At 36.4% G+C, this 23864-nt stretch overlaps 3 protein-coding genes across 11 annotated transcripts; 2 read left to right on the top strand and 1 right to left on the bottom strand.

The window, feature by feature from the left end:
• Positions 1 to 695: 695 nt before the first annotated feature.
• LOC142169172 (uncharacterized) lies at positions 696 to 3492 on the bottom strand. The gene is made up of 6 exons (XM_075230405.1): positions 3109 to 3492; positions 2832 to 3030; positions 2491 to 2709; positions 1541 to 1768; positions 1311 to 1448; positions 696 to 928 (listed from the first exon to the last, which is right to left on the bottom strand). The coding sequence occupies exons 1-6, from the start codon at positions 3490 to 3492 to the stop codon at positions 696 to 698; spliced, it is 1401 nt and encodes a 466-aa protein (XP_075086506.1).
• Positions 3493 to 4588: 1096 nt separating this feature from the next.
• On the top strand, positions 4589 to 13596 carry LOC107779986 (clathrin interactor EPSIN 3-like). 6 transcript variants are annotated; one of them, XM_075229148.1, is made up of 15 exons: positions 4674 to 4883; positions 5745 to 5838; positions 5908 to 6011; positions 6140 to 6191; positions 7499 to 7578; positions 7667 to 7745; positions 7950 to 8033; positions 8139 to 8284; positions 8489 to 8830; positions 9064 to 9105; positions 9287 to 9394; positions 9476 to 9669; positions 10633 to 10841; positions 11732 to 12677; positions 12765 to 13596. In XM_075229148.1, exons 6-15 carry the CDS (start codon positions 7680 to 7682, stop codon positions 13220 to 13222), a joined length of 2595 nt encoding a protein of 864 aa, XP_075085249.1. In that variant the 5' UTR covers positions 4674 to 4883; positions 5745 to 5838; positions 5908 to 6011; positions 6140 to 6191; positions 7499 to 7578; positions 7667 to 7679; the 3' UTR covers positions 13223 to 13596. The 6 variants fall into 6 exon arrangements, with proteins under 6 accessions (XP_075085245.1, XP_075085244.1, XP_075085249.1 ...); XM_075229146.1 differs by having other exon boundaries at positions 4733 to 4883; positions 5908 to 5987; XM_075229144.1 differs by lacking the exons at positions 4674 to 4883; positions 5908 to 6011 and adding an exon at positions 4589 to 4653.
• A 523-nt stretch (positions 13597 to 14119) lies between these two features.
• Positions 14120 to 21072, top strand: LOC107779971 (vesicle transport protein GOT1). Of its 4 annotated transcripts, XM_075229141.1 has the most exons (8): positions 14120 to 14645; positions 15956 to 16053; positions 16434 to 16504; positions 17490 to 17581; positions 17667 to 17741; positions 19344 to 19441; positions 19552 to 19627; positions 20510 to 21072. In XM_075229141.1, exons 3-8 carry the CDS (start codon positions 16477 to 16479, stop codon positions 20531 to 20533), a joined length of 393 nt encoding a protein of 130 aa, XP_075085242.1. In that variant the 5' UTR covers positions 14120 to 14645; positions 15956 to 16053; positions 16434 to 16476; the 3' UTR covers positions 20534 to 21072. The 4 variants fall into 4 exon arrangements, with proteins under 4 accessions (XP_075085242.1, XP_075085240.1, XP_075085241.1 ...); XM_075229139.1 differs by lacking the exon at positions 15956 to 16053 and having other exon boundaries at positions 14123 to 14645; XM_075229140.1 differs by lacking the exons at positions 14120 to 14645; positions 15956 to 16053 and adding an exon at positions 14772 to 15061.
• The last annotated feature ends 2792 nt before the right edge of the window (positions 21073 to 23864 follow it).

The following is a 23864-nucleotide window of genomic DNA, read 5'->3' as shown; positions in this document are numbered from 1 at the left end:
TTCAAGAACTGTTTTAATGTGGCTGTCAAATTATGAAAAAGGACATTAATAAAATTTATTTTATAATAAATGATATTTAAATAAAGAAATAATTTTAATTATTATTTCATGAAATATTTTAATTAAGTTTTATATTTATTTAGTTAAAATAATAATAAAAATATATGTTAAGGCCTTTAATCAATATAAATATAGTTAAAAAAAGTGGAGGGGAGAGTTGTATTTATATTTAAGAGATATGTGAGTTAAATTAATGATAGATGATTTGATAAATATAAATTTATGGTAAGGATATTTTTGTCTTAAAACAATTAATTCATCTTCTCGTTATAAAAAAAATTAATTTTCATCTTTTGCTTCCCGATATAATTTGTAATTTCTTTCCAACAGCATAAAAACTGCTTCTTCTTTTTTTTGGCAATAATCTGTGAATATTACCATAATAACCAAAGGTTTGTACACACTAAAGGCGTCTAGTATACGTCCAAACAATAATATTAGCCCCCCAAAAAATACAAACAATCTACTTTATACTTGCTCTAACTACAAAATCGACTAACTAACATTTGACAATTTCTTGCCTTTCTTGAGCCTGCTCGTATGCTGATCCTAGCATGTAGTTCCTTCTTAATCTGACTGCCACATAACTCCGTGGTTAAGCAAATTTGTCTAAAGATCCTCCAATTCCTAGTTTGCTAGGTGTAGTAGATCATAGCACCAAGAATAGCTGCTGCAACTTCTTTTCGAAACTGTCTCCAATACCTTCCTCTTATCCATTGTAATGTTTCAGATACATTCTTTGTAGGGATATCGATACCAGACCAAGTAACTAGATCAACTCTTAAGTTGGTAATCCATTGACACTCTGCAAATAAGTGCAAGTGCGTCTCCAGAACATCCAGTCCACATAAACAACATGCAGTATCTCCTGAGACAGGTATATGCAACTTCATCAATCTCTCCTTAGTCACCAGTTTTTGTTGATTTGCTAACCATAACATTACACGCTGCCTTGGCAATATTAGTCCACTCTAAATCAGCTCTGCCTCTCGCAACCTTGTACTTAAATAAGCCATATCAATGTAGCTGCATGAAACAGAGTAAACGCTGCTACTTGTCAGCTTATAAATGTTACTTGTGTACCACTGTACTATTTTTTTCTTTAGTTCATTCAACTACTTCCAATACCAACTACAATCCATAGGTGGTTGATGAGCCCATATGTCCCTACAAGTCTTCATATATATACCATGTACCCATTTGACCCATAACATGTCCTTTTTTTCCCACCAATTGCCATAAAAGCTTACCTATAGAGGCAGCATTCCATTGCTTGCATCCTTTGATATCTCCAACTTTCTTTGGTTGATAAATTTTTTCCCAAGCAACCAAAAATATTTTTATATGCTCTTCAGTGTTGTCCCATAAGTAGTCCCTACACTTCCTATCTATTTCTTTAGACACACTTTGAGAGAGAATAAAAATAGCTCCCCAAAAGTTATACACAGAAAAAGCACAACATTGATGACTTGCAATCTACCAGCATAGGAAAGTTGCTTCGAGTTACCAGAATTGATCCTCATTGTGATCTTCTCCACTAGCTGATGACATTCCACTTTGCTCCACTTCTTTGAAGTTAGGGGGAGTCTAAGGTGCCTCATAGGTAGTGAGCCAAGAGAAAACCCAGTAGCATCCAAGATTACCCTTTTCAAATCCTCTTCAATCCCAGCTAAAAATATATGTGATTTGTCCAAGTTGGTCACTAAACCTAAAACAATACTAAAATGATTGATAGCTTCCATCATTTTGTGTATAGAATTTATGTTGCCTTTACAAAACAACATTAAGTCATCTGCAAAAATAAGATGAGTTAGCTTAGTGCTTTTGTATATAGAGTGATATTGAAAGTTCGGCAGGTCACCCATTTTCCTCAGAACTCTTGAAAGATATTTCATAACCAACACAAAGAGAAGATGAGACATTGGGTCTCCTTGTCTGAGCCATCTCTTTTCTTCAAAATATCCATAGCCTTCTCTATGTTGATGTCACACATACCATAATGAGCTTTATAAATGGTATAAGAAATCCATAACCTCTGAGTATCTCTTCTAAAAAATTCCAGCTAACCATATCGTACGCCTTTTTAAGATCGATTTTTATTAGATATCTAAGTATAGTCTTCCTATTATAGTGTCTCAAAAAATCATGGCATATTAGTACATTGTGTATGGGAGATCTCCCTTCAATGAAAGCAACTTTGTTGTCAGCAACCAAGGCAGAAAGTGCTTCATTGAGTCTCTTACTGATTACCTTTGAGATGCGTTTGTAGATAATATTACAGCATGACTGGCTAGCTGAGGATTTTTTACCTTTGGAATCAGTGCAATATTTGTTGAATTTATCTAAGTTAGGAGTTGGCCATTGTCAAAAAAATCCAGAATTACAGTAGTGCCCCTATAATGGGCCATGATGCCTTATAGAACTCATTACCATATTCATCCGGATCTGGACTCTTAGTTTCCTCAATGCTAAACATTGCTTCTTTGACTTCAGCAACTATGTATGGCCTTACCAGCTTCAGTTGTTGTGATGTAGTCAAAGTATGTCCATTTTTCATAAAACTCAGAAAAGCAGCTATTCTATTACTCCCTTTAGTCCCTAGTAGCTCTTGGTAATATTCCACAAACACATCCGCTATCTCTTGTTGATCTGTCACCATTCAACCAAGCTTGTCTGTCAACTGAAGAACTGCTTGTTGTAGTTTTCTGTGTTTGACACAGAGAAAAAATATCTATTGTTATCATCACTCAATTTGAGCCATGTTACTTTACTTCTTTGTTGGAGGTAAACCATTGCAAGATAGGATAACCTCTTGAACCTTTGAAAGAGAACCTTCTCTTCCTGTTGAATTCTAGTATCAAGAGGATTTCTATGCAATTCTGCCTGTATCTTTGCAAGTGCTAACCTGTCTTCATCTGCCCTTGCTACAATGTCACTAAAATGTCTTCTACTGAAACTTTTAAATTTAACCTTCAGCAATTTTATCTTCTTCACAACTTGAAACATGCTGCACCCCTAGATTGATTGCATCCTGCCTTCCTTTACTACCTCCATAAAATCTGAATGTGAGGACCACACATTACAAAATTTGAAAGCAAGCTTGTTCTTCCTTTGTGCACTGTATGGAGTCAATTTTAAAGGGCAATGTTCACTAATATTTTCTGGTAGGAATTGTGCTCGAAAACTAGTCATGTTATTTAGCCATGCTGAATTGATGAAAGCCCAATCAATTCTTGACATAATCCTGCTATCCTCATGTCTATCATTCCAAGTGTATCGACTACCAGTCGTGGGGAACTCAAGTAGTCCATATTTTTCAATGCATTTATGAAATTCAGAGATCTCAGCCATAGTAATATGTGTACCACCTATCCTATCCTCCAGGTTTAAAACAAAGTTGAAATCTCCCACCACAATCCAAGGATGTGTCATTCCATTATTCACGCCTTTCAGATAACTCCATAGACTTCTCCTTTCCTCCTAAGTATTATGCGCATATACAAATGTCATTATGTAAGTAGTTTGTAAACTCACATGATTAATTTGACATGTGATTGCCTGCGCACACATAGTCAATAAATCAACTTTAAATCACTCAGGTCTCCAAGTTACCCAAACTCTCTCATTATAATGTTCAGCTAAGTTTGTAATATACCCCCAACCACCAAAAAATTTGCTGGCTAGTTGATCCACCTTGCTTACCTTTATTTTTAGTTTTCAATAATCCTATCAAACCAATATTCTCTTTATTACAAAATACTTTGACCTCCTTTTGTTTGTTAGGAGCATTCATGCCCCTAACATTCCAGCACATGAGATTATCCATGTTCAATGGGAGAATTAGGCTCTCCTCCCACATTCATACCATTACTGATTTTTTCATGCACATTAAAGCTCCTCGTTCACCAATATCTGGAAAGTATTCCGATCTTCTTTAGCTCTTCCCTTACTAGCATTATGTTGTTGCATGTTTGTATGCTTAGCAATGTGTTGAGGAGTGACCCAAAAAAAAAATTTGCTTCTCTTGCTACACACAAACTTAAAATACTTTTTATTTTTGGCCAAATATCACAAATATAAGAAAAAGTATTTTTTCCAAGTCGTAAAAAAAGTATTTTTTTTCACCTCCCACAAGCTTGGTAGTCAAACAGGTTATTAGACATCAATTGTATGAACAAATTGCGTGCTTCAGCTAGTTTTTGAAGGAAATAAAAATACTTCTAGAAAATATCCATTGTTTTTCAAAAAAAATTGTGGTGTGCTATTTTTAAGAAAATATCATAAATATGTAAACTCATTTCTAGAATATAACTTAAGAGTAAGGATAGATATTAAAAATTAAACGAATCCGACATAGCTGAATGCAACTTACATATAGCAATTAAAAAATGCTGACTTATAAATCGCATTGTAAAACGCAGTTTGCCTTTACGAAAGAATAAGCGACCTTAGTAAGCCGGTTACTACCAGCCACTTATAAATGCTACTACTTATATCGTGTTTAATAAACGCGACATATAAAACGCATTCACCATATGCAATTTATGTCTGCTCAGTTTTTCCAACTCTCGTCTGTATATTCCTACGTGCAAGGTGTGTTGTCTTGCTCCTTCATCACATCCCACATCCCCCTTGACGAATCTCTTTATTTCATATTATTTCTTTTTCTTTTAACGTTAACGTTACACCTCTCTCTCTCTCTCTCTCTCTCTCTCTCATTTTTGTAGCTATTTCCCCCCCCCCCCCTCTCTCTCTATATATATTCACTATTCCACCATCAGATCTGGTACTGGGAGGAGGGTGGTATAATCTCACCTCATCAGGTTCACATTTCAATTCATTTAATTCCATCTCTTTTTCATATTTTTTCCTATACCATTTTTTGTTTTAGATCTCCTTAGTTGGCTTTTCATTGACTCATTCATGTGTATAATTTTTTATGGTTATCTGTCATTTGTATTTCCAATTTTTGAGGTAATTTTGTACCTTTGGTGATTTGAGTTGGAAAAATTAAATCCAAAAATGGTAATTAATAATGCTTCATTTTGTTATTCGATTGTTCAGCAATTTTTTAAAATGATGAATTAACAAATTGTGAATGAAACAGGAAATATAGAATATGAATCGTGGCTGGATTGTATGGAATTTTGGGTTTAATGCTTATTGATTAACCTTTTTCTGGAGTTTGTTTATTTATTGTTTGCATTTGCTGAATCTACTTGTGAAAATGGCTGTAATTTTGCTGTTTCTTTGATGAAATAGTTTGCGAAAATCAAATGCAACAAAATGCCACTGCGTATGACTTGATTTCGTACTTGGATTGGTTGGCAAAAGAAATGAAAACAAAGGGCAATGAAACAAGGATAATTGCAACATTTCACCGATGATTTGTGCTACGACGTGTTATATGTAATGTAAATATTGATTGCTGGTGTTGAAGATATCTTTATTTGGTTGTCTTCTTTGTCGAATCTATGCCTCTGTTTCACTTGTAAAGATTGGGTTTTTGGAACTTGTGGGTTGAGGAAATGACTTCTAACCAGAAACGAGTTGCAAATGAACGTCATAATTTGTTTTTCATTTCCGGGTGAAAGATGATATTCATTTTTGAACCCCTGAACGTCTGCTTAGTTGAACGTCAAAGATGGTGCATGGATATAAATGACTTTCGTCTGTCTCTGCAGAGTCACTTGAAGGGTGCTCGTTTTTTGTAGAGTACCTGGCCTGCTAAGTATACGCCAAAATGAAGAAGGCCTTTGGTCAAACTGTGAGAGACATGTAAGTTTTAATAGTTCTAAGACTCTTGTATAAATTCTGTAGTAACTAGCAGAATATTGTTACTGGTAGGTCCTCCACCTTTTGGTACTTCTCATTACCCTGCATTTCTGCAAGAGGCTGTTTCCACGACTTGAACCCGTGACCTCCTGGTAACATGGCAGCAACTTTACCAAGTTACGCCAAGACTCCCCTTCAAATAATATTCAATTAGGTTTTAAAATTTTTTGTCTTTCATATGCTGCTTGCTCATGTTAAATCTTTGGGTTGATATGGAATTAGCTACTTTTTCCTTTTATTGCAGCAAGAGAGGGGTGAACAAAAAAGTTCTTAAGGTCCCTTCAATAGAACAAAAAGTAAGTTATATTCCTTGACCCTTTTGTTAGATTGACATCTGTTCTTTCTGTGCAACTACAAAACTAGATCTACTTCAGGGAATACGAAAATGGGACTGCAAGTTTGTCTTGCCCATCACCAACTAAATATTGCACAACCTTCCATTTGGGACTTGGGGTTGAGATTTATCTCTTGAAAGGAGGAGCACAAAACTATTATGTAGAGTGTGTTCATTTTAGTCTTCATTGAAAAATGTTTAATACAAGAAACAATTGTCACGGATAAACTTTTGAAAATGTAAAAGAACTCATGATGAATGGTGATATGCAACTATGAAATTATTTTACAAACTTTTTGAATGGTTCAGAAATAAATGCGATGTTCTTTAATAGCCAATAACGAATAAGGTTTTGCTAACCAGGCCTATTGCCTTGATGGAAGCATCATGCCTGGATACAAGAAGTGATAGTTTCAAAACTAATCTTTTTTTGTTGTAAGTAGTTTCAAATTAATTAAAAAAAAAGGCATGCTTCTTTGTGTTAGGTCATTATCTATATTCTGGTTCCATCTGCGAGGTGGTTTCTTTTACTTTTGCGAGTTTGAATCTTATGAGTAGCTTTTGCAGTAGTGCAACCATCACTGATTTCTCTTATCTTGCCATAAATCGTTTGTAAAGAAGGGAATAAGGAGAAGATGTGGCCGGGAAGGGGAGTATAAAATCTGTTTAAGTTCAGAAACAACTAGGTTCTGTCCAGTGTCCATAATTTCAGTCTTTTGCACTAATAGATCCATCCATATGTAGAACATTGATGCCCTTGTTAATGACCGATTTAGAAATCAGGGTTAGATCCTAACAGAGACAAAAATTCACTTGGTAATTTCTTTCCATCTGCCTAAGCCTTGGTGGGTTATCCGGTACCTGTGCTAGTGGGAGGTAGCAGGTACCGGTGGAATAGTCTATGTAAGCTGGCCCGGACACCACCTTTGTCAGGAAAAAAAGGAAAAGAATGACCGATGACTGTCGAACTATTTTACATTCTTGCCTTTTATTTTGGTATTATGTATTTTTTGTCTGCATATGCCACAACAAACCTAATTGCCTTTTCATTTGCTTGGCGCTGAATGATAGCCCACACTTCGGATCAGAGAATTGGATAGACAAAAATCTAACATACCTGATATCTATGCCAAGCATATCTTTTTCGACTCTGGGTAATATTGTCTAATCTTAGATGAGCGGAACTGCACAAGAAGCATGGAAAATATGTTGATCTTCATAGTACTTTCTACATAATTTTCTCATCTGTTTACTTTTTGGCATCTTAAGGTGCTTGATGCGACTAGCAATGAGCCCTGGGGTCCTCATGGATCACTTCTTGCAGATATAGCTCAGGCTTCAAGAAACTAGTAAGCTTGTTTGTGCCAGCATCTGTATTCAATTGTGCTATTCTTTTTTGCTTTTCTCCTATTTAAGAGTTCATTGCAAAATTTTCAGTCATGAGTACCAAATGATTATGGCTGTAATTTGGAAGCGTATCAGTGATACTGGAAAGAATTGGCGGCATGTGTACAAGGTTTGTGATGCTTGACTTTGTTTTCCTCCTCCCACCCAAGGTTGCATTTTAAATGTCTCTGGAAAATTTTCAGATTGGTTTGATATTTTCTGAATGTGGCATTTTTTGTGTTACCAAATCCTTCTGTGTCATACCAAGAACAAATACGTGCTTTGCTTGCTTTGTTATATGTAGTCTAATCTAATGGCCGATGGTTAATTTCAGGCTTTAACTGTTTTGGATTATTTAGTAGCCAATGGGTCTGAGCGTGTCATAGATGAAATAAGGGAACACGTATACCAGATATCTGTAAGTTTCTTCTTTGTTTTTGATTTATGAATGTTATGACATGTTCTGCAAATTTTAGTATTTAGAAAATCTGTTAATTGTTGTTTTCTCCTGTCATTATCACAGACGTTAACCAATTTTCAATACATTGACGCTAGTGGAAGAGATCAAGGAAGCAATGTGAGAAAGAAATCTCAGAGTCTTGTTGTTCTTGTAAATGATAAGGAGAGGATCCAAGAAGTCCGCCAAAAGGCAGCTACCAATAGGGACAAGTAAGTCTACTTCAATCTGGTAGTTCGTCTACAAATTTATACTGCACTACATTCATATTTGTCCTTGTACACTGGTGATACGTAAATATCCCTAACTATTCCCTATTCCAAAAATTTGGCAAATATTTTGCCAAATTTTGGTTCTTTTCCGTTGGTAGTCCTTACAATGGCAAGTTGTCTTGATATTTCTCATCTTCTTGGTAGATTCCGCAACACATCAGTGGGTGATATGCATCAACCTGGTTCGTATTCCAGTTCAGGAGGGTATGGTGACAGATATGAGGAGGATCGTTATGGAGGCAGAGATGAAGAGAGAAATGGCTATGGAAGAGATGAGGATAAATATGGCAGGTATGGTGACTCATACAGCCGTGATGGGGATCGCTATGGTAGAGGTTATGATGAACGCAGCCGAGATGGAAACAGGGATGATGATCATCGTGGAAGAAGTCGAAGTGTAGATGATTATAGTTATGACTCAAGAAGTAGGAGCTCTGACAGAGACAGGAATTGTGCTTATGATGATGATGGTCAATATTCTTCTAGGTTTGTCTTTGCACCTTTCTGTATATCTTAGAAGGCATAGTTTTTCATGACATAGTGTAAGTTTCAAATTCTGATAGAAAACGGAATAAGATCTCTTCTAGCACCCTTTTTGATTCCTGCCATTATTCTGAAATTTGATTTGCAATTTCCATCTATTCATTAATATTCTGGCCTTCTTCACTAGTAATGCATTACTTTAATCTTCATGGTTGACTATTACCTTTTACCAACAGAGGAAGTGGTGCAAGGGCTGAGGATCGTCCTCAAGATGGAAGGTGATATTATCAACTCTTTTTAGTTTTTCTCAAGTTCTGTTACTAGATTGGTTTAAGTGACCCGAAAGAGGAACCACAGCACATTGTACTCACTTGGATGATACATAAACATGCATATACAACATTAGATCAATTAGAGAATGGTTCCATTTATGACAAAATTATACATATTCAATTTCAGTGTTACTGATATGCGGCTAGAAAGAAGGTTTTCTGAACAAAACCTTGATGCACCTCCCAGTTATGAGGAAGCTATTGGTACATCACAAAGCCCCACACGTAGTGAAAGGTAATAGTTGTGTGAGAAGATTCTTAACTCAACTCCTCTTCCTGCAAATTTTGTATTGATTTTTATTTTTCTTTGTAAAAGGAATGGGGAAACACCTTCAGCATCTGCTCCTAAATCTTCTTCTCCTCATTCAATTGGGAGTCCAAACCAAGCAACCACCCCTGCTCCTGCTCCAACTGCTGCTTCATTGCCCACTCCAGTACCAGCTGCTGCTCCACCTGAGAACAAGGATATTGAAAGTTTTGATGAATTTGATCCCCGGGCTTCTTTTTCAGGTAGTGACCTACTTTAAAGATCAGCAGGCAAATTAATACTTAACTTAATGCTCTAGTATACCAGTGTAGTCAAACACTTTGGTAATGAAGACTTATTGGTTTCCTGTTGTCCTCGCTAGCTGGGACCTTCTTAGAGTAATCTTTAGTTGTATGGGTTATCCTCTGTCAGTTAAAAGTGTTACTCAATCGCGTTGCATGATTTAGGTCATTTTACTTGATTGGGGTTTTTGAAGACCCTCTATTCTTTGAAGATTTTATGATTTTTTAGAAACTGTTCAACATGAAAATGTATTTTGCCATTTTGGAAACTACAAGTTCATATGTTTACTCTATGGAATACACCTAAAATAAACAGAAAATTTTAAGCTAAATGAATATGCTGATATAGATATACTCCTTTGGTTGGTTTTAACAAGAACATAAGCCTTCTCTTTTTGTCTTCAAAAGCAATGATCGATTCTCTAGAAGAGAATTTTGCAATTTAAAATGAGCAGTTCACCAGAAAGATAACTTCTATAATTTACTTCTTTTAAGACCCACTTCTCACTCAGACAACACTCTCTTTTCTTATTTTATAAGACTAAAAGGCAACTTGTGCCCCCATGTTATCCCGTTTTATTCACTTCTTATCTTAAAAAAAGTACGCAGTCACATGTAGACGTCATTGTTTGGCATAGGGATTATAAAATAAGGGCAATTCAGAGATTTAACTATAGTAATTGAAGCTACTATATGGATTTGGATTTCTTCATATGTTGATTAGTGACATTTTTATAAGTAAATTTTGATTGATAGGTTATTTTCCATGTCACATTGGAAAATCTGATACTTTTTATATGCTTTTTAAATGCAGTATAAGTTTACCAGACTCCATCTGCCCTATACTTTTACTTATTTATTGCACATCACGGCATGTGTTGCTTAATTGTTCTGAGCTAACACTTTTTACTGCTGTTTGAGCAGTGGCCGGAGCTCAATCGAATGGTGCCATGCCAACTACTTCCGGTGGCACTGAAGTGAATTTACTTGGCTCCTTGTCTGAGCCATTCTCCTCCAATTCATTAGCCCTTGTATCAGCAACTACAACCACCTCTGAGGTTAATCCTTTTGGGCCTACTAGTTCTGAACCTATGTTTGGCGGAGCATCACCTGCATCTTCTGTCCCTAACCAGGTTGGCTTTAGTTCATAGACAAGTTTAATTTGTACTTCATTTTATGCCCTCTTTATCCTAACAGTCATGTACTAATCACCTTTTGGTTAAGTTATGAAGAAGGGAGGAAGCTGATTAATTGGCCTTCCTTTAGTGGAGCCTCTATATTTCTTCCTTTTCATCCCCTTTCTCGAGGGCTGAAAAAAGTTATAGGTGGAGGTTGTAGAGACGCTGATCTGCCTTGCTCTAATGGGGGAAATGACTCTTACCCTCGCGTTTTTACTTCCCCTTGTTCTAGACTTCCCTCTTTCCAACCAGGCAATATTTTGAAAAAGTTGAAAGCACAAGGTGAGGTGAGGCAATATCTCAAGCTGTGAGTGGGCATCTTGAAGTAATCCTTTCCACCCTGGCAATATTTTTAAAAAGTTGAAAGCCTTTTTCTGCTCCAATTTTTTGGTTTAAGAGTCGACTTGAAGTAATCTCATGTGTTTTCTGTTTTTAATTAAGATGATCTCATTGACTTTTGGAACCATTTTGTAGTTAAACCTCTTTGAATTTCAGAATTGAAGAAATCAAGTCTACCTTTATAATTTGATTGTCATATGGTTTATCTTCTAAATCCGCAGGGCGGATAATGTATATTACATTCCCTCCAGCGCGCTTGATGTTATTTGTTTGATACCATTTGCCTGGATATTTATTGACAAATTTTAACAAATTTTGGCTTTATCTGTGTGTGGTTGGAAGGAGGTTAGATAAGCCAAAAACACAGCAGACATGAAGAGGACTATGTAAATGGAAATTGACGATCTTAATCATATGTTGTATGCCTATATCATATTACACACCAGTATTTTAATCATCATATGTTGTCATTTACTTAACGACTGAAGTTTGTGCTTTTCCTGTAGATGTTTGAGGATCCTTTTGGTGATGGTCCGTTCAAAGCTGTACCAACCTCAGAGACAGTGCAAATTCAGCCGCAGAACATTGCTCCTCCATCTTTCCTTCCCAACTCAAATCAAAGTGCTGAGGTTTTTCTGTCAGTCCCTCAGAGTGCTGAGGTCCCGAGTACAACATATGCAGCACCCAATTACGCTCAGCAGGAGCTGTCCACATCCAACCACGATATTGATATATTGGCTGATATTCTCCCGCCTTCTGCTCCTTCACCTTCTGTGCATCCCTCGAATGACCATGCGATCCCAAGTGCCCAACTTGCGGCACAGACAGGTTTTCCATCTGACAGTTGGCTAGCTGCACAGCCAACAGGTCATGCTGCTTCACTAACAGGTTTTGCAGCTCAACCTGTTTTACAGTCACCGCAAACAAGTTTTCCCATCCATGGGCAACCTGTATCTCAGATTGGGTTCTCTGGTCAAACGAGCAATTCTCCATCTTTTGTTGGTTATTCAGTTCAACCTGGCCAAACACCACATTCAAGTTTTGGGCCGCAAAATGGCCCTGCATCTCTTAATGGCTTCCCATCTGCATCGGGTTCCTTTCCCCACCCTGGAATTCAGGTCACTGCTGGTCACTCCCTGCAGACTACTGCTAACTTTGGAGGCTACAGCACAGGATTGGGATCTACAGGTTCAGTTAGTATGCAAATGGGTCAAACTCCTACTGGATCATCTTTCCTTGCGCAGCCAGCTACAGCATCCGATATACCTTCACAAATGAATCTTCAATATTCACAAAATCAAACAAGTAATTTTTCAGTACCCCCACAGTCTACTCCAGTTTCAACACCTCTCATCAGCAGCAACCAGCCAGCCAAAGACAAATTTGAGACAAAATCTACTGTTTGGGCGGATACGCTGAGCCGTGGATTGGTCAATTTGAACATTTCTGGACGTAGGTTCTCATGCTTTTGCCTCTGAAATCTGAATTTTCTTTTCTTTTTCCTTAGTAGTTATAAAGTTGCATTTTTTGTTTATGCAGCTAAGACAAATCCTTTAGCTGATATTGGTGTGGATTTTGATGCTATTAACCGCAAGGAGAAGAGGATGGAGAAACCTAGTACAGCCCCTGTGACATCAACTGTTACCATGGGCAAAGCAATGGGTTCTGGTTCTGGTATTGGTCGTGCTGGCGCAGGTGCTCTAAGGCCTTCATCAAATCCAATGGTAGGGTCTGGCATGGGCATGGGAATGGGTATGGGTGCTGGTGCTCCTGGAGCGAGTGCGAGCATGGGAGCATATGGAGTAAACCAGCATATGGGCATGGGAATGGGGATGAATAGACCAATGAACATGGGAATGGGCATGAACTTCGGGCAAGGAGTCCACATGCAACAGCCAACTGGATTTCCTCCTGGATCTACCATGCCAGGAGGCTACAATCCCATGATGGGCAACGGTAACTATGGCCAACAATCATTCGGTGGTGGATACCAATGAGCTTAAGCCTGTCAATTTGGAAAGTAAAGAATGTTTCCTAGTGAATAGCCTGTTGAGTTCACCATCTGTTGTAGAGTCAATACTTTTGGGGTTTTACGTGTAGTTTTTGCGGATAAGAGGTTAGAGTTGTATCTTAATTCATTCTTTCAGCATTGTTCTATAGTTGCATTACCAATGTCCCCTATTTTGGGTCAGAGAGTGCTTGCATAGATGACTCGCACATTGTTTAGTTGTTGTGTACAATTGAGGATCACCTATCTCAGGTGTTCTCTTTTTTTGCAATTTGATCCATATATATACATGTAGATTTTTTGGAGTCATTGATTATGAAACACCAGACTGTTGAACAATAATATGATCATTCATTTTATGTATTGATTCACTGGTATACATCAGTCTTTTCGAATTCTTGTCATTTTTTGTTTTTATTTCTTGAAAATTTCCTGCAATTAGTGAAATGGTGTAAAGAAATAGGTATCATACCATGAAGAAGTTGTGGTTATGTTTGTGAAAATGCCAGGGGGCAAACAAGGAAGGCTTATCGAAGATGAAGAAAAGAATCGCCTAATTGGAAAAAGAATGACAGCTTATTTATTAACTACGCTGTTCCACTTTCTCTGAGTATTTATTTGGGAATCGCTATTTCAGCATCTGAACATGCTTTTTTTAAAGCACTTATGTATGGACACGAGTTTGAGCCGTGATAACAACGTCTTGCAAAAATACCTGCTTACAATAGACCAAGGTCCGGCCCTTCCCGGACCCCGAGCATAGCAGGAGCTTAGTGTACCGGGCTGCCCTTATGTATGGAGTCGAAAATCAATCGAAAATTGAGGCAAATCAGATTTATATAATGTGAGTAACCACTTCAATCTACTACTGATTGTGTTAGTTGAGGTCCACGTTGATCTCTTAACTGTGAAGCTAGCTTCTAGGACATGATTGAAATTCAAGCTGGAAGAAGATGAGTTTCATCGAGGAGAGACTACTACTATAAGAATTTTTTCCCCAAAATTGTCTCAACAATTTCAGTGGTGTGTTGTTCATAAATATGCAAAATGCATTTGTGGAATGATAAAAAACCTTTATACATGCCATAATTCGGATATTGCGATTTATAGGCCATATACTAAATGCAATTTACAAATCTAAAGCACTACTAATTACCCCAATCCACCCCTTGTTGGGTCTCGACAACCTTTTGGGCTGAATCATATCGATCCAGGGTCCGGTCAGGGTGCTAGTGATGGTATTCAACGGGCCGCTTACTAAGTCGCATTCCTAGTTTGCGGTTATTGCTTTTTGTAATACTACATTCTTTCTCGATACAAAAGGTACAAATTGCTCGTAACTGAACCTCTTCACAATCGAGGAAAGATCTCGAGTTGCATACAGATAGCCAGCAAACAGCTGATTTTAACTGGTAATTACTTATTTCCTTTTTATCCCACTTGCTATAAGTCTTAAATTATATAAGTAGCTATTATTGATGTTTCACAGTAGAATTCAGTTACACTAACTGCATAAAATTGCGATATTCTTGCCCTTTAGTCAAAGTTTCTGATTTTCTTTTTGTTTTTTCTTGAGGACAGATTGAAATAGAGGTACCCCTTTTGTTTTCCAGAATCTGAAACCAAAAAAAAAAAAAAAGAAAAGAAAAAAGACTTGGAATGTCTTGGTTAGCCAAAAATCCATTTGATTAAAAAAACCCAAAGCTGGAAATAGTAGATTCCTCGATTTTTTTAAAAAAACCCACCTTTTGAGTTTAAAAAGAAAAAAAGGGAAGGTAAAATACAGTGCTATAGAGTCATCCTTGGTTCAGGAAAGAAGAAGTTACAGGTGATGGTCAATGAGAAAAGCCAAAAAAAAAGGAAAATGAAAAGCTCTGTAATGTTACTCTCTCCGTTTCAATTTGTTTGGCATAGTTTGACTCAATATGAACTTTAAAAATAAAAGAATATTTTTGAAATTTGTGTTCTAAAATATGTCATAGTGTAAGACTTTTGAAACTTGTGGTCTTAAATATGTTATAATAAATTTGTGGCAATAAAAGTCTCTAGAATTGTGTCACTCTTTTTGGAATAGTCTAATAAGGTAATAGTTCAAACAAAGTGGAATGAATGGAGTATGTGGAATGGTTCATGAAATTTGTGTAATAGAATCTGCTGCTTAGTAAATTGTCTTCTCTTCTACGTTCGATAATCTGTGCTTCTTGTTGGATTGAACATCATGACCATCTAACTCCTCAACCAGGAACGTTGGTTCTCTTCATGATTACTAAGAACAGTTCTCATTTATCATCTTCAGTTTTAGTTCACTTCTAGCAAACGTGAGCCTGCAGTATTTGTGAAACTCGTGGCTTATTTGTATTTTTATGCTTGTGCAAGGTTTTGCTTTTTAAGTCTTACATGTTGAACTTATTCGAAAAGCAACTAACTCAAGACTGCATGCCGGCAATTAAAACCTGAATGGATGACTTTTCTATTAGCTCTTACCTTTGGTAGCACTTCTGAGAATCTCACAGATGCTCAAGGAGAAAGTTCACCTGAGAATAATGCTCAGCCAATCTTTTCTGATAATTAGCCATGCTATAATAGCTGCTAAAATACTGCTGCTATAACCGCTGCCGCTTGTAGAATTAGGTTATGTTGGAAAGTGAAGTTCTATATATGGGAGTAATTGCTGATAGCCCTTTTTTTTTTTTTTGATAACCGTGGTGTCACCTCCCACCAGCAACAGGTACCAGGTAACTCTATCCACCAAGGCTTGGATAGATGGGAAGAAATCACCTAGTATTTGCCTCCGCTGGGATTTGAACCTGATTCCTCAAGGTTCTCACCCACTTCATTGACCACTAGGCCACACCCTTGGGTGCAATTGCTGATAGCCCTTTCAATTTTATGTTTACTTTGTTTGTCAAATGAAAGTTTCAAAGAGAAAAAGCAACATTTGGTAAAATAAAGAAAAAAAGGAGGAAAAAAATGAAAAAGAATGAGATGCTTTAACTGGTTGTAATTTGGTTAACTGCTTAAAGAGCTGATTGGCTTCAGCCAGTGTATTGAGATCCATTTGAACTCAACACATGTAGGACTATTAGGTAAAGTGGATGAATCTGGGTTGGGTGACTTTCTGCTGTAATCGGTATGCTGTAATCTTATGCTAATCTACTTACTGGAGAGAAGTATAAATTCTTATGCTAATCGTTTTGTAGGAAGGTATTGCAGCTCTGATTTAAGAAAGAGAGTAGCAGCAAGATGGCATATGAATTAGACGAGCAAAAAAGTGAGCGTCATCCTTTGACTAGCTTCTACAGACTCCATTTTGTGTTCCATGTGATAGTGTTAAGTCTAGTTTTTCTTTCTCAGTTTTACAATCCTTGCTATGCATTTTATCACACCTATATATGAAACAAAATAATGTATATAATAAGAAGCTTAAAAAATGGTAACCAATATCCACTATTGGGAAAAATGATGGAATTAAATCAAAAGGCTTTGTTCACCCAGTGATAAAGTAACACCATACTTTTTAATCACTCTTAAGAATTTTCTACAGATGATGATAGTAAAATGTCTAACTTTCCAGCCAGCGTTGTCAAAGGCTCCTTTAATAGCTATAAAAATGACTTCCAGCCACTGTTGTTCTCCAAGTCCCCGGCTCTATGTACAAGGCTTTGTAAAAAAAATTAGATTTCACTGCTAATAGTATCCTCATCTTTCCCCGTCAGTCTCCAGATTGTCAATAAGAATTTATCTTCGAAGAGAATTCACCATTTTTCTAAGGAACTTGGTATTTTGCGGTTGGATAATCAGATTATGTTGAGGTCCTGCATCTGAGTCTCACTGCACTCAAATAAAAAAAAATCCACGTGGTTGACTAAGAAAAATAGTATTATCGGCCTGTGAGAGAGAATATGGAAGACCAGTATAAATAAAAATATGTCCTCTCTTCAACAATTAAACTTTTATATGAGTTGATTCACTCAATAGTCTTCTTTAAAGAAATTTAACTTGTTGGAAAAACTATTTTTTGTCATGATACTTCACACAGTTGAATTAGACTCACACTTGATCTTGCCATTAGAATCCATGTGCTTATACGTGTGTGTGTATGCGTGAGAGAGAGAGAGAGAGAGATCAATTTGCATGCCTTTATGATAAACCTCATCCTTTGCCAGAGGCTTCGAAGAGCCATAAATGCATTCAAGTTTTCATTCGAGATCTACAGCTCTAACATCTGACCTTGAAATTTTTTATTAACCTTGCAGAGGTTGGGTTAGGTCTCATTGGATTTGGCATCTTTTTCACATTTCTTGCCATAATTTTATTCTTCGACAGGGGTTTGCTTGCGCTGGGTAATGTAAGTAAACAGTAGTTATGGATGTTTTAACTAATCTTGGTTTATGAGACGACCAACTAAATATCTTTTTCATACCTTGTCCTAGATACTTTTGTTGGCAGGTGTAGCACTTTTGCTGGGCTGGCGTTCCACGTTACAACTCTTCAAAGTGAACTACAAGGTAGATATTTTTTGGATAAGTAAAAGTGCACAGAAGTAATTGAGGAATACATCCTATTCTTATGTTATAATTCATTGCATTTTCTGCTACATATGTTAGCAATTTTCTGTATATATAAGCAATCTCATATTTCTGTGGTGTAGTTTAATAGATCTAGCTGATTTATCCCTTCCATGTGATTGATTAGGCATACATCATGCTTGTTGCTACACCTAATCCTTAGGCTTCTCTGAAAGCTTCGGTTGTTACAATCGAACACTATGTCTCAGTGTGGCCTAAATATGACCCTGAAAACTAGTTGCTCTCTATCACGAGGTTATTTTTCTGTCTTGTTAGATAGATTTTTAATATGTTCTCAGAGTTAAAGTTTTTTGATCATTTTTGCTTTCTATTTGAAAATACTGAAGAAAGAAGATTAGGAAATCCAGGAATTAGAAGGTCACAAAGGAGCAGACCATGAAGTATGGATAATTGCGTCTCCTAGCTGCTCAAAAAATCCAGAAAAGCATCGTTGAAGAAATGAGTAGAACACTAGAATTTAGACCCATGAAGCCTAAGAACATACCGAATAAAAGGATATTTGGAAAACGATCCGACTCTCTGGGAAAAGATCATGAATATAAAAATGTAGGGAGAGGCTCCATTACTCTTTTGTGAAGCAATATAAACTTCTTGTTTTAGTAAAGGAAAGAGAAAAAGGGTTCAATGCTCACAATTTCCCATGTGTATTGAAATTCTGGAGTTCATAAATTGCATCTTCTGCAGATATTTCTGGTACCCGCCAATGCTATTTTAAGATTCTTACATATCCAACTAATAGTGTTGCTATTAGTTACAACCCACCGTGCTGTATTCCTGTTGCACTCTTTTAGTTCGACTAAGCTATGATATTGAGCTTGTTTAGGTGGCTTGGTTTCCATTTCTCGTGGTCATAACTCTAGGTTTAAGTTACTTTCTAAAGCAAACCCCTAAGCTCTTGCCGGAAGTGGAGAGGGAAAGAAATAATAGCCCGGTGTTTAAGTGAAAAAGGGTAGAGGGCAGATCCATTATCCACCGAGCTTTGTACCGTGCGCCACGGCCTCGGGGATTTCTCGGTCATCAAGAAAAAGGGGGAAGTTAGGTTGTAGGGAGAGAGAGAGAGAGAGAGAGAGAGAGAGAGAGAGAGAGTTGTGTGTGTGTGTGTGAGAGAGAGAGAGATAGTCTTCTATGTTATTACAGTCTCTTTTTCTGAATGATACTCACGCTAATGTTTCGGAAGTTGATAGGTTAGCACTTTCTGCTCTAATCCCAGACCTTCTTACCTATCTTTCGAGGGCTATTGGTTCTCTAGTCCATGCTTTCTCAACCTTTACGTTCATGCATTGCTGTTTTCTCTGTCTTCTGTCATTTCGCTGCTGAATCCAAATGCTTTATGTTCTCAACTCTTACTGTTTTAATACGAAGCAAAATGAATACAGTAATAGTCTTCATATTGTGAGGGAGAGAGCCGGGGGGAGGGGCACTGACATGGGGTGCTTAATTATCTCACTCAAAAACATAAATGATGGTGTCATTTATTCAGTTTCTTTCTTTGACTGAAACTAAACAAGACTTTTGCTCCAGGGCACGATATCATTTATGCTCGGGCTCCTCCTTATATTCGTTCGCTGGCCAGTTGTGGGTATCATTGTGGAAATATATGGATGCATTGTTCTCTTCGGGTGAGCACCTTTTCCTGAATATTTTCCGAACAAGTTTTCTCATTTTTCTCTTCACGTTCATCTTTCCTTGGGTAGCACAAAAGATTTAGACTATGATCTTTTCCCTGCAGCTGTTTCTGGCCATCCATCAAGGTTTTTCTTTTCCAGATTCCTGTATTTGGATGGATTCTGCAGTATCCTGCTCTGGTGAGTTAATACTTATTTCTGTCTCAAATTCTGGTGGCTAAATTTTGAAAGAGGATATGGCTTCTTTGGGGCAGCTCCTTCAAGTCATTTTTCCTTTAAAAAGGCATATATTATACTGATACATGGGGTTGATGATGTTTCTTTTTCTTCCTAAATACCGAGGAAAGCGGGCATTGTCCCTTGATTGGTTGTGTTATATATTGTACTGTTGTATGCCTGAATTCAATTTTGGCTATCGTCGCATTTCTTTCTTTTCTGCACTTCTCATTGTTTGTTTTTTGGAGGTCCCTAAAATGGAAGTTTTTTCTGGTCCTTGATGGTTGTCTGGAGTTGCAATTTGGTCCTCAATGCATTGGTTGTGCAAATCACACTCCTATAGTGTGGTCATATTGTTTAAATTCGCATTTGATAATGGTTATGTGAAGGGCCAAATGTTCCTTATCAAAAATGTGAAGGGCCAAATGTTGAATGGAGGGAGTAACATGCCCAGTGTGCCACTGTTGCTTACAATAGGGCGCCACATTTTGGTTACGATCAAATTTTTCTCATAGTCTACTCTTTTTGGGGAATAGAAACATATTAAATCTATCAGTCTGATGTCATGTAGTGCCCCAAACCATCCACCAAAATCCGCACTTTATTCTTCACTAAATCCCGAGATGCATCGTTAGAACTCAAAGGGGCAATTTTCTTGTTCTAATAGATAGTAATTAATCTTTGATCTGCAATCAAAGCTAATAATTGGCAATTATGATGTGCCTTGGGGAAAAAATGGTTAGATGGTTGACAGTGGCATTTAATTTACAGATATGTTTCAGTTTTTGTATCTGAACTCTGAAGGTATCGTCCTAGGTTCTAACATCTTGCCACCTTTGTTTTCAGCTTCTTGACCGCTTTCGAAGCTGACTGATTAGTCTGCTTGCTTCAATTATCCTGTTTGATTCCTCATCATCTTTCAATGAGTTTTTGTGCCAAGGGAGGAAGAATATACTCAGCTGAGACACATCCAAATTGTTTGTCTTGTCACTTGTGTAATGCAGCAATTTGCTGTCTAGTTGATCTTCACCAATTGCTCACCCAAATGTAGGATTACAGATTATGGTTATTTCAATTTGCTGCCTAATGATTGTAGTTCTTAACTTCTCCAGTTTTCTTATACTATCCCCTATTTCCTCTACCATTTCTGAGGAAACTTTTTATATGTTTGGTTGAAAAAAGGATTGTAGTAATTGCTCAGGGGCAAGAATTTGTTCCAAATTGCAAAGCATTCTCTTTAATTTGACGAACTCTCAGCCAATGGCACCATTGGAAATCACTTTAAGTACACTTTAGGTGCTAAATTAATTATATTTGTAATCTATAATTTTTTTTTATTTTATGTTTTAGCTTTGTAAATTGAAATCTTGAAACTTCTTCTCGTATTGATATCTTGTCATCTTAATGAATTGTGAGTATTTTTACTTTTAGAATACAGTGAAATGTGAAACTAATTATTATTTATAGAGCTATCCTAAATGACAAGAGTTCAGACCTATCTCTCGATTTCATTAATCAAATCTTCTTTCGAGTCTGATTCAATGTACACTTAGGGTCATCTAGTTATTGGTTAGAGTTATGCAGGTATTAGTAATATAGGGATTAGTTTTGCAGGGTTTAGTTATACATGATTTAGTTATGAATGGATTAGTTATGTAAGAATTAGTAATTTTATGACTTGTAATGTAGAGATTATTTTTTGTTAAATATTTACTTTATTTTAATTATACAATGTGTAATTTAAAATAAATTTGAGTGTTTTTGGTTATTTGATTGTTTAATCCATGTATTACTAATACATGTATTTGTTATTCCACATTCTACCTTGCAGAAATAATATATAGATTTGTTGTATAACTTATCCATGTATTACTTATATCTCCAATGAAAAAAACAACCAAACATAACATTGGTTATGCTGTCTTTTGTACAAAGTAATTAAAGGCTATCAAACATGGTATTACTTATGTTACTCATAATACATGAATAGTTTACCCTGTAACTAGCTACCAAACGAGCCCTCAATCATAAAAGACAAAAGTTTATATACGATGTAAATATGCAGATTTAAGGGTAATGTATGGGGTATGTGAACAAGGGCGAAGCTACTTTATTCGAAGGATGGTAAATTGACTATCCTTCGTCAAAATATTATACTGTTTATATAGATAAAATATTAGCTTTTAGAGGTGTATAACATATACTGAACACCCTTTGTCGGGGAATTTTTCATTTCTTTCAAGTTTGAACACCCTTGCGAAAATTCTTGGCTTCACCACTGTACGTGAACCAATGGCCTCTCCGCCGAACTAGGTATTTTATGTATGTATTTTCTAGAATTGGTCTAATACTATCTGTTGATACCCATGTTCCACAAAGGCTGAATGGTACACTTGGCTGAATACAAAGTTATTTACCCAAAGAAATAAGGATCCTTTCCTATTTAGATTTTTTTTTCTTCTTTTTTTATTTAGCGGTGCACTCATAATTTAAAAATCCTAGATGGCCGTAAATAACCATTGCGACACACTTGGTTATATATGGAAAGACCTTTAATAAGAACATTGTTTGTTCATTAAATCTCTTACAAATAAGTACAAAACCGTTACCATGTAAAAAATCAGCTTTGTCCTCGAGTACCTAATACCAAAGTACATTCTGCAATCTCTTGCTAGTTCCCCTCGGCATTTTAGAAGGTTTCTGACTTATCATATACTCCGTCCGTTTTAATTCATGTAAATCTATTTTCTTTTTAATTCGTACCAAAAAAAATAATTTCTTTCCATATTTGAAAATAATTTATCGTTATATAATGATTTATAGATATACAAAATATATGTTTTATTTTACGTTACAAGTTCATTTTATTTTTCTTCTTAAATTTAGTATCCAGTCAAATAAGTTCACATCAATTGAAGGGGAGGAATTTCTGATTTCAAACTTCTTTCTCTCACACGAATGAGACCTACAATAGGTCTATCAAGACAACATGTCAGAGTTCCCACTGCCTTTCTCACTTCATCCCACCATAGAAATACCAAACCCATGATATCAGATCTCACTAACTACCCAACATGTATGCAGCCAAGGTAGTGCTTCAGTCTTTAATCATCTTTCTTTTTTGGGGTTCAATATTTAAATGTGTAACTGTTTATTTATAAAATTCGATCTAGTACTTACAAATATGTTTTTACACTTGATCGATACTTATCATCTATTTTTAATCAACTAACTCGTGACGCTAATTCTATGTTGGAAAAATATTGGATTATGGAGAATAAGATTTAGCTTGAGGCGTGTTCAAGATACTGTCCTTAAGGATATTTCGCATACACTGTGATAAATAAAATTAAGCATATCCCCCAGGATTCAACAAACTCTTCTAGTATAACTAGGAACAGAAACAACAAAGATTAATAAAATAAACCCAGCACAATAGAAGAAAATAAGAAGGAAAGATTTTACTTTTTTTTTCACGCCCTTTTCAAGATGTAAAACCAAAGAAGTATAAATAGTGAAAAAGAAATGCACAATCTGATATGAAAACTGTCCAAGCCATAAAGGATTTTCAAAGCTTCCAAAAACGTTAAAATCCAAGCATACAAAAACGTTAAAATCCAAAGCCATTAAAGCTATCAAATGGTCAATTATTCTTTCAACAGTAACGTTCAAATTACCATGGATCTACCATGGAATCTGAGTTTGTGACATTGGAATTGGCCGGCAATGAGGCCGAGTGGTTAAAGAACCTTTTTGCAAGTATTCTAATAGGAATAAAATCGACACCTTCTGTGTTGATGCATTGTGATTGCCAAGCTGCAATAGCCATTGCTAAAAATAAATTCTTCAACGGGAAAAGTAGACACATTCGATTGAGACATAATGTGATAAAGCAGAAGCCGAAAGATTGAATTATTTCCATAGATTATGTGAAGTCGTAAGTGAATTTGGCTGATTCTCTAACTAAACCTTTGGGAAGAAAATTAATATCTGAAACGTGGAGGGGAATGAGACTTTTGCCAATTTGAGTTATATCAACTATGATGGTAACCCAACTTATGTGATTGGAGATCCCATGAAATAGGTTCATATGGGTAATAACAAGTCATTAGTTGATCAAATATGCACTATTAAATTATATCCCTTCCTATGGTGTGTGTGTGTATATAGTGCACGACTGCAAATGGGATGCTGAGTTATT

Source organism: Nicotiana tabacum, chromosome 14 (genome assembly GCF_000715075.1).
Source record: "Nicotiana tabacum cultivar K326 chromosome 14, ASM71507v2, whole genome shotgun sequence".
NCBI lineage: Eukaryota > Viridiplantae > Streptophyta > Magnoliopsida > Solanales > Solanaceae > Nicotiana > Nicotiana tabacum.
Note: the sequence above shows the minus strand (reverse complement) of the source record. Positions and strands in the feature narration are given on the sequence as shown.

Coding starts and splice junctions, on each gene's coding strand:
- LOC107779971 (XM_075229141.1), top strand. CDS start 16,477: ATGGCATATGAATTAGACGAGCAAAAAA. Junction 17,582..17,666: donor GTTTGCTTGCGCTGGGTAAT/GTAAGTAAACAG, acceptor ACCTTGTCCTAG/ATACTTTTGTTGGCAGGTGT. Junction 19,442..19,551: donor GGATGCATTGTTCTCTTCGG/GTGAGCACCTTT, acceptor TTTTCCCTGCAG/CTGTTTCTGGCCATCCATCA.
- LOC107779986 (XM_075229144.1), top strand. CDS start 5,804: ATGAAGAAGGCCTTTGGTCAAACTGTGAGAGACAT. Junction 7,746..7,949: donor ATTGGCGGCATGTGTACAAG/GTTTGTGATGCT, acceptor GGTTAATTTCAG/GCTTTAACTGTTTTGGATTA. Junction 9,670..10,632: donor TCCCCGGGCTTCTTTTTCAG/GTAGTGACCTAC, acceptor CTGTTTGAGCAG/TGGCCGGAGCTCAATCGAAT.
- LOC142169172 (XM_075230405.1), bottom strand. CDS start 3,492: ATGACACATCCTTGGATTGTGGTGGGAGATTTCAACTTTGTTTTAAAC. Junction 2,710..2,831: donor GGTTTACCTCCAACAAAGAA/GTAAAGTAACAT, acceptor GAATGGTGACAG/ATCAACAAGAGATAGCGGAT. Junction 929..1,310: donor ATGGAATGCTGCCTCTATAG/GTAAGCTTTTAT, acceptor TACCTGTCTCAG/GAGATACTGCATGTTGTTTA.